Consider the following 9,827-nt stretch of genomic DNA (forward strand, 5'->3'; position numbering starts at 1 on the left):
GGGACACTTGCCCCATCTGGTGCTTATATGTTCCCCTTGTGTGGGTGGTGGGTACAAAACTTCGGTATTTGATATTTGATTTGCTTTGCAAAGGTCATAGAAATTTGGCTGCTATGTCTATATAAGGGTATCTCCTCACATGCTAAGTTCACCAACACAAGGACTCCTGCCACCCTGTACTAAGCACCATGGGTCATAAAGACTACCCCAACCAGGCACAGTACCACTGCTATGGCACTCTACCATGGTGAGTTCTTGAGTGCACCCATGGTAACATGCCGCTACATGGCCCACATTTTGTGGTATTCACCACCACTAAGGACGTCATCTACCATAGAATGCCCGGTGCACCATAGGAGTGGGCCATTGAGACATATTAATTTGCAAGTATAAAAAGCCTTAAAGATTTGTAAAAGGGGGGGACTGAAGTGAATCTGGTACGCGATGTCAAATCTGGTGACATGTGTCACCTAAGCGATGCCATCCCTCATATACGAGGCGCTCCGTCAGGAACGGCTGGGCACACTCGGAGACGGCTGGCGGGGAAATCAAAATCTCAAGGACTTCGTCGAGGAGTCGACACAATAATTCGAATTTAAGCCCTTCGTGACCTTCCGTTGTTACGAAAACCCTATGATTACACAAGGTTATGTATACTGAGCTGATATACTGAGTTTGAGGAGCGTTCAAGGAGAAAATGTTCTCCCCATACGCGAGGGCTGAAATAAACTGGCTAGCTGAACGGCTTGGGTAGAGCGAAAAGGTAACACTGAGATACTATTAGAAGACTAGACATGCAGTCAGTGAAAGAGACGAGCAGCAAACACACCGAGCAAAAGAGAACATACCTTATAAGTCTGTGTCAACCAACGCGGCTTCTAGTTCAACCCAATCAATGTTATTAGTACCATCCTCTTCCTCTGCGAAATCCCCGTCCATGTCGAAAGAGACATCTTCAGCGTTCACAAGCGACAATTCGGGTCCTGAATCATGGGTTCTCTGTCAGACATGCAACAACTCTGGGTGAATCAACGTACCTGTAGCCCCTGTCTGCAGCTCCGAGTCATCCTCATCGTCGCCCGTGCTCACAGACCCACCAAGTTCGGGGGCTGTATCTATCTCTATCTCGAGACCCATATGCGCGTCCAACGTGTCCGTTGAGTCGACATTATCCCTAGCGTTGCCGGCTACGGACGCTGCCTGGCGGGGTGTTGCGGGGCTGTTATGCATGGGTTGATGAGCCGCTGCTTTGGGGCCAGTGAGCGGAATCGTGCGACGTCTTGTCTGAAGACGTCGCTGGTGCTCGTTAAACTGATATAGCGGATTAGTTGTCCCGAATGCAAGGCTTTCCGTACCTGCAGAAACGACGTCAACTGGCGGTGACTCTTCGCTGCTGAACGTTCGGCCATCACGGATTTGGTATACCTGGTGAAGGGCCAGTGAGTCCATGAGAACCTTGATGTCGGCGGAAAGGTTGGGTATTGCATGACGTGTCCCCTGCTTCGCTCCAATGGCTGCATGTATGTTTGTCGCAAGCTTGCGTAGGACATCCACGCATGGTGCAATTACTCGCAACCATTCCCAGGAGGCGTTTGACCCGTGTGCTTGATAGTAATTCTGCGAACATGAGAGGTAGGTCAAAATAAATAATTACAAATGTCCTTGCGATTACCTTAGTCCAAAAATTAAGGTGCTCCTGCACCAAGTCCACCTCTACGAATGCGTTTGCCCGTCCGGTCGGGTTAGCGAGCCAGTTGTCGAAGATGGCGCGTCTGCCAGAGGGTGTAAACAAGGTAAGCGTGTGGCCTACCGCGCACAAACAAACACTCACTTGATTCGTTCCGGCCACACGTTCTGTATGTTGTGGATCAATACCATCGTTTCATACGCATACTTATTCCTCCCAGCCCCACGATAACTCATCACCCACACCTTCAGAACGTTCACAACGCGACCAGAATCACCAATCTTGATGGCGTCAGTGAATTCCCGCAGCAGAAGTGCATCGCGCAAGAAGAGCAAGGCACTCTCGAAAACCATATCTCCGCCCAAACCGTCCTCTCGCTCCTCCCGAAGTGTCTCAGCCCATCCAGCATCAGTGTACTTGGAAACCACAGTGTCAGCGTGCTGCCGAAGACCTTCGAGTGTGAGTCCATTAGCCAGCTCTTCGAGCGTGGCCTTGCCTGACACAAGCAGCATGCAGTGAAGCACCCGCGCATATAGCGACACAAAAGCCAAGTCCCGGCATGTACGGAAAGGCGGGAGTGCAGATGGGAGAACCACTTTGCGCTGGAGGATGGCGTTATGTGCGGAGAGAGAGGCTGGGTTCGATAGGTCGTGATTTGGTAAACCGAGGTGGGTGATCATGATTGCGTGCGTCGCCGCCATCTTGTAGTGAAATAGTCCTGGCATCCAGACAGCCCACCTGAGAGCGCCCGCACCACCCTCATTCCCTGCTCGTGTCGCCTCTATCACCCGGTCTCTTGCAATAGTTGACTGATCCCCGGCAATGAACTTCACTGTTTGTGCAAAGTCGGTGCTCGAGTCATCAAGGTGCAGCTCGCGGAAGACCGTCTTCAGTACGTTTAAGTTTCCCAGTGTTGAAGACTCATCTATATCCATAGCAGGGAGGGGGTATATGTCGGTCTTGTGCACCTCAATCCGATGCTCGGATGCGGGCATACATTGAAGGACCTCGGGTGTCAGGTGAGCAAGTTGCGGCCCACCATAGCGAACAACGATCCGCATAACACAATGAACGAGTGACTCGTACAGGGCATTGTCTTCTCCTCGAGTAAGGCGTAAGTCCTTTAGTTTCAGGTTGTGTGCCTTGTCCGCGTTTTCAACGAGGTCAGCGGTCTGCAGGTCATCCCAGGACGTGTTCCAGAGTGGAATGAGAGTTGCGCAAGTCCCATTCTCTTGGGTATCTATTTCCTCAAAGGTGAGCACGTCTTTTACATTCATGTAATGACCTGACTGACCCTTTCTTCCCATAACCTGCTCCGCAACCCTCCACATCATGTTGATGTTGTCGTACACCACGAGGAACGGCGACGTCTTCGCTATCTTGCGTGTTGCTGCTCGGACTGACTGCGAAAGGACTTCCAAGGTTCCCAATTGCCTCGGCCATGTATCCTCGGTGAGGCCCTTGTGTCCTCTACCTGCCAATGTAACATAGCTCACTGAACTTCCGAGCCGATTGAAGATAGTGATGAGCTGGCGTGAAGCCCCTCCGGCATACATATAAAGGCCAAGGACATGTCGTGAGAGTGAGTTGCGGATACTACGTTCGCCCAGTAGTGTGAGTGCTGCCTGTTGTATAACCTCACTTGAACTAAGGACAGTAACCCGACTGGTGACGGACGATTACTCACAAACTCCTTATGCTCAAAATATGCCCCTCCGCATTCCTCTTTCTGTCGCTTTGTTGTGGCAAACCGACGCAAGACCTCAAGAGTTACTGGTATGTGTTGACTGATCTTCTGAAGGGTAGAAGTGTAACTGAAGTCCGCAAGGAATTGAGCCGTGATACCATTAGATTCCGTCAGGAGAACACGACTCGACTTAACGGCCTCCCCCTCTTTCTCTAGCACCCCTCCCACCCGATTGACAGCCCATTGGGTAAGCATCTCCTTTTCCTCCACTGGCCTCTCGCTCTCCGCCCACTTGTTCAGGAAACCAATAACATCCCAGCCACTGCACTCCTCCAACTCCCGCTTGCCCCTCTCAGAGGAGACATGTTGGATAAGGTCGCCAAATGTAGATCCTGCCGCCCGAAGGCCTGCACTGGCTGCTGCAAGGGCTTGTGCTCGACGAGTATCCCACCCTCGTTGACGAGCGAGGGAGATGGCTGCCGCAACTGAGGGAAGGCGAGACAGAGTGGGTGTCATCTGCTCTGTGGGGTCATCGGGTGGGTCTGAGCTGAAGATAGCTGACGATAGGGGTGAGGAGCCATATAGGATGGTCTGGGCATTGTATGGCACAGAGGGCCTTGTGGGTGTGTAGGTGGGATCGTTGTTGAAGCTCATGTATAGTCACTGGAAGCAATGGGAGCGTGGATTGCTGAGCTTCTGCTGGCGCTGAGTGCTGATGAACCGCGCTGACGCGTGACGAGTGTTCAACCTCGGTAAAAGTCGCGCAGTGTGTTGCGTTGCTGCTTGCCCTTGCACAATGCCGACCCCACCTCTCGCTCCTCATGCTACTGCTCACGTCCATCCAAGAACCCCACCTGGGTCACCCCGCCGGCGTGTTCATACTCCTCCTCGCAGCCTCATAGCACGTCCGCTCTCACCACCACCCAAACTCACTCGAAATGAACAAGATCGCCTGCACGCTTGCATGACGGAGGCCTTGGGTGGCCAGACACCTCATTCATTCCAATTCGAAATTGCTGTTGCACAAGAACAACGTCAAGATGTGTTGTGTCACGCTGCAACTGGGAAGGGCAAGACGTTTGTGGCTGCCGCTCCTTACAAACTTCAGCATAACGTGGACGAGAAAAGGGTGACATTGATGGTGTCACCGCTCATAGCTCTACAAGATGAAATGGTATGTTAACCTTGGCAACTTCTATTCAATTCTGCTATGTAGCTTATTGTCGCCTTAAAGGTTGAGACGTTCAAAGACGAGTTTGGAATTGACGCTGTCGCTATCAACAGTAACCATGGGGGGCTCAACCGGAATGTACTGGATGTGAGTGCTACTATCATTGTTATGATCTACCCTTTTCCTAACACTGCCCAATATTAATAGCGGGTTGTCAATGGTGACTTCCGCATCGTCCTCCTTGCCCCTGAAGTTCTCCTTTCGCGGATTTTCATCGACACTGTCCTACGCAATAAGAAGTTCTTGCAACGCATCTACTCGGTTGTCGTTGATGAAGCTCACTGCATCTCACACTGGGGTGACAGTTTCCGTAAATCGTACAGCAACGTCGGCGGTATTCGGGTTTTCTTGCCCAAAAATACTCCTTTTATCGCTGTTTCTGCGACGCTGACTCGCAGAGTTACTAGAGATATCATCAGCAAACTCCAGCTCGGCCGTGGTTCACACTTTGTTTACATCAACATTGGCAACGACCGTGACAATGTCTCGCTGGCAGTTCGTGCAATACACCATGCCCAGAAGACACTAAGCGATGTGGGGTTTGTTGTGCCCTCCAATACCCAGCACCGTGAAGACATACCCAAGACATGGATCTACGCCGACGATATCAAGGAAGGGACTGCAATCACCAACTACCTCAATGAATGCCTCCCCGACCACCTCAAGAATACCGGGCTCATTCGCGAGTATAGCGCCGTCTTCAACAGTGATTACCGGACAGCTGCTATGAATCAATTCCGATCTGGGAGTATTCGGATCTTAGTGTGCACCGACGCTGCAGGCATGGTACGCGCTTACCTTTTGTTCCTCTTGTCAATCTGATGCTCATTTAGGGGTGCAACATCCCCGATGTTGATGTTGTCGTGCAATGGGGGCTCCCAAAAACCCTATCCTCATTTGTTCAGCGTGCCGGGCGAGCTGCACGCGGTCGCGGGAAGGTGGGGCTGGCAGTGCTCCTCTGCGAGCCGTCAGCCTATATGGTTGACCTCACGAAGGCCCCGGCATCAGCTCCACGCAAGAAAGGGGCGCCTTCCAAGCTCACCACCGACGCAGCGGCATCAGCACGGGAAGCGTCTCGAGCGTACGCGGTAGCTCATGGCCGTAACAGGGGTGGACTAAGCAGACAAGACGATCTGCTAACTGCCCAGGAGCCAGAAGTAGATTTGGACACACCAGACGAGGGACTGCTCTACTTCATTCAGACCACAGCCTGTCGTCGTCGTATCCTGACGAAGGTCTTTGATAATCCTCCCCCTGGTGCGTTAACATGCTCGTTGTACAGTCTGCATAGCTAATCAATGGTACTTGTAGCTCCTTCGGTACCTTGCTGCGACATCTGCTCTCCGGCGCTGTTGGACAGGATTCGACCACGCGAGAAACCTGCCGCTTCATTGCGCACTGCAAGGACAAAGAAATGCGAACCCAGAGCCGACATCATCACAGCAATCAGGTTGTGGCGAAAGCGAGCATTTCAGTCCTTGCCTGGCTGTCGACTCTACGCCCCGAGTACTCTCCTCCCCAACTCTGCCGTGTCCGACCTTGCATCCATGACCCCTCTCACTGCCGAAACTATCCGGAACTGGCTCGAGCCCCGTTGGGAGTCAGAAGCGTGGCGGGCGTATGGGCGAGAGCTGACCGAGGCCATCCTTGAGGCGGCATCAGAGCCTGTTCCGGAGGCCAGCGTTGATCCGCCAGTGCATTCTCCCTTACGGCGATCGAGAACGCCGCCCAGTCCCGCTCCCATCCGTAACAAGCGACCACGGCAGGCCACAGCTGCACTGCCACGTTCTCGGGGTCCGTCACCAGACATCTCTGCGCCATCAGCCCCTACCCCCTTTGACCTTGCACGCCCACTGTTCGTTCCCTCTCAGCAGCACCTCGCACCTTCCCAGCCTGCTACCCCTATCCCTTCTATTCACCATCCTCACCTTCCACAGCGCTCGCCCTTGTACCTGGTTCCTCACATTCGCCCCACTTCGCCTCAGCACCCTCCCTCACATCAGCTCCCAATTTTGCACCAGGCCCCACCATCGCACCAGCCCCCACTCTTGCTTCAGCCTCTACCCTCGCACCAGCCTCCGCCCTCGCGTCAGCCTCCATTCTTCCACCAGCATCCTCACTCACGCCAACATCCGGTCCCGCTCCGCGACCAGCACGACTACTCGCGCCTGTTGCCACACACACCGATACCCCGCGCTCCCATAACTGGCGTTGAGGTCTGGCTGCAGCCATCCGATGCGGCTGGATTTGCGCGCCCGCCAACTGAAACTCACGCGCCCGGACCATCATATATCCTACCCTCAGCTCCCTCTTCCACGCAGCGTGCGCTGGAGCCATCTAGGCAAGCAACGGTGGCAGCACTTGCTGTCCCGTCCCAACCTCTCCTACAGCAAGTGCCGTCTCATCTCCCACTTCTGCGGGGTTGGGACTCACAGCCTCAGGCGTTTACTGGGCCCATGCCTACCCATTCCCGTCAACATCAAGCTTCACCTCATCCCATGTACGGATACCCCGGTTCACGCGCACCCTCGCGTCGTGCGGGGCCTTTGGAACCACCTGTGGAGCAGTTGGGTTCTTCATCTATTCCTGTCCCGCATCACCACGGCACGTTCGCGTCAACACCTATACCCTCTTATTTTACCCACACACCATCTACTCTAACTGCCCCTACTCGCTCCCCACATGTTTCTCTTGATCCCTCAGAGGCGTTGTGTCCTCCGGGAGATTGGGATGGGGCATTGAACCCCTATTATCGCAGTTTCTGACCTTACACCTTCGTCGATCCAGCAATCCATGTCATACTCATAGATTTGGCTCATCATGTATGTACGAGGCATAATCCTGACTTTTACATTGTCTAAGCGCGAGGGAGGCTCAAAACTTGAGATTTTGTGTCAAGCTGGGGAGGAAAACCCTTGAGACTTGAGTTACCCCGCCAACAGTTTCCGAGTGTGCCCAGTCGTTCTGCAGATTACGCTGCAAACGTCAACGGAAATTGGATATGTCACCGCCTGACAGCGGCTTGACAGCTCGTGTGCCCCATACTATGCCTGTGCCCCCGATGAAACAACGCGCCTGTCGTGAAACATCCTCGACTTGCACTCAGTCCCTTGACCGCATACTCCTACAATGACCTTCAAAAACTCAGTATTCATATATCTCAGTGTCTTCCGTAGCGTGAGACAAAACGACAGACTTACCCGTTGTCTGGGAGAGATGCCAGCGAGATGCCGGCTTCCACCGTGCTAAACCCCCTATCTTCCATTTGCAACATTCCAACGTTTATATGTTATGTTTATCTAAACATTGGTGTGCACAATTAGTGTACAGTGCTCTTTGGGTACCAGGCATTTCGTCACCGGAAGCTCAAAGTAATTGGGCAACATTTAACCCAGTGCCCTGACCAGATAAGCATTGAAGGGTAGAACACACAAGCGTCTTTCGAGCCGTATTTACTCAATTTTAGGATCTAGCTTTTGAGCTTCGACTATATTATCAAATAGACCTAGCACGGCCCACAAACAAATTTTGGGAGGTAATGGTTGAGAGACGCGTTCAAGATACTTGAAATACATGCATGTTTCACGATGGGCGCGTTGTTTCATCGGGGGCACAGGCATAGTATAGATCAAAATCGAGCGGATGATCTCGGATGAATAAGCGTACATCTGCAGAAAAACCGACTGGTACCGAGTCTAGATGCCCTCTATCGCGAGGTATGGCGACTGTCGGATCTGATGGGAGGGCTAGACGAGGATTTATGCGAGAGGGTGGACAACGGAAGGGTGATTGTGAGTGTTATACTGTCGCAGATAGCAACCTCCAGCGCTGTAGCTGACGTGAACTGTTCATAGACCTTCCGACGCCCCTTTCATCACGAGGACTGGAAAGCCCTAAGCCGTTTAACTTTCCGTGTCCGAGTATTACATCTCCACGCGAGTCACTATGATTTCTATGCGCTTCGTAACAATTCCGTGCACGGCGATGCCTTTGACGCAGTTCTGGCTCATACATCTACCCCATCTGCGCTCTTTCCACGTTTGAGGCACCTTGATGTTGGATGGCACACTCTGAAATACATGGTACCTGGGCTGGTCTCCCATGGCAACACTCAAGTTCTTTTTCGTTCATACGCTCGAAAGCCTTCACGTTAGGAATTTTAAAGAAACTCGACCTCATATTGTCCTTCATGCAGTGAGCCAGCAGTGTAAATCGCTCAGGTACCTCAACTTCTCGTCTCGTGGCGGTCAAATATACAACAGCACAGTGGAGCAGCTCGCTGGAGCATTCGCCCAGATGACTTCTCTGATCTCAATTCGCCTCTTTGATCTATGCATGTCTAAACACGTTTCATGGCTTCCTGCCATCGCGTGCGCGCCCTCCCTTCGCATGCTCATCCTCACGACACAGTCTGCCTCCGATATCGTCATGAATCACTGCAAGCTGATCTCGGTCTCGCATTTTTCCATGGGTGCAGAGCTAGTATGCTCAAATTCGTTCCCTGAATTGATCAAGGCCATCAGTGAAATGCTATCTCCGTTGCATACCACCTCCATTCGGCTCTCTTGTCGGAAAAATCCCAGGAATATGGCCATATAATTGAAATGTATTGAAATCGCCTCATAATGAATCAAGAATTAAAATACATTCCAATGGGACCCTTTGGTCATCATGATAGCTATTTTAAATTGATTACCATGGAATTGAGAACCAATTGAGAACATCCCTATGATGGAAAGCAGCCTCGTCCAATGGAATTTCAATGTTCACGTCGCTTTACAACGGGGATTGCAAACCTATCTGTTGAATAAAGCGAGACGAGAATGACACGACGTCAGTCTCGGCGTCATGAGTAAAGTCACGTGCTCTCCGCAGCGCGCTGACTGAGGTTACTCCTGTTGTAATGAATTTAGTAGTCGGACGGAGCTACACTTGAAACCGATGGCAAGCCGTGCCCATAGAATTCGTATGAGTAATCTAAAGTAGAGGAGGCCTATAGCCCCTACAAACTAGTAGTATAAATAATAGACGAACTCGAGCAAGGAAAACTCAGCTCGCACTGCTCTCATCCGCTGTGTGATTCTCTCAACCTAAGTGGTTATGAGCCCCGCACGTTTCTAAAACCCCCATCCTCGTACATGCCGACAAACTTGCATCTCGGGTATAACGACCCGCTCTCACGCCTCACTTCTCTATATCCGTCTCGCGCGGCATCCCCAGAC

At 52.1% G+C, this 9,827-nt stretch overlaps 2 protein-coding genes across 2 annotated transcripts; one reads left to right on the forward strand and one right to left on the reverse strand.

Moving 5' to 3' along the window:
• Window positions 1-1,002: 1,002 nt before the first annotated feature.
• On the reverse strand, window positions 1,003-3,629 carry CONPUDRAFT_68089 (uncharacterized protein; the record flags this gene model as incomplete). The annotated part of the gene is made up of 5 exons (XM_007777614.1): window positions 1,003-1,617; window positions 1,673-1,772; window positions 1,832-2,927; window positions 2,982-3,324; window positions 3,375-3,629. The coding sequence occupies 5 exons, from the start codon at window positions 3,627-3,629 to the stop codon at window positions 1,003-1,005; spliced, it is 2,409 nt and encodes an 802-aa protein (XP_007775804.1).
• Window positions 3,630-4,338: 709 nt separating this feature from the next.
• Window positions 4,339-6,203, forward strand: CONPUDRAFT_68049 (P-loop containing nucleoside triphosphate hydrolase protein; the record flags this gene model as incomplete). Its single annotated transcript, XM_007777610.1, has 5 exons — window positions 4,339-4,548; window positions 4,609-4,692; window positions 4,753-5,391; window positions 5,439-5,862; window positions 5,917-6,203. Coding segments are annotated over 5 exons (1,644 nt in total), but the record flags the coding sequence as incomplete, so codon positions are not given.
• Window positions 6,204-9,827: the final 3,624 nt, after the last annotated feature.

The sequence above is a fragment of the Coniophora puteana genome, assembly GCF_000271625.1.
Source record: "Coniophora puteana RWD-64-598 SS2 unplaced genomic scaffold CONPUscaffold_24, whole genome shotgun sequence".
Taxonomy (NCBI): Eukaryota; Fungi; Basidiomycota; class Agaricomycetes; order Boletales; family Coniophoraceae; genus Coniophora; species Coniophora puteana.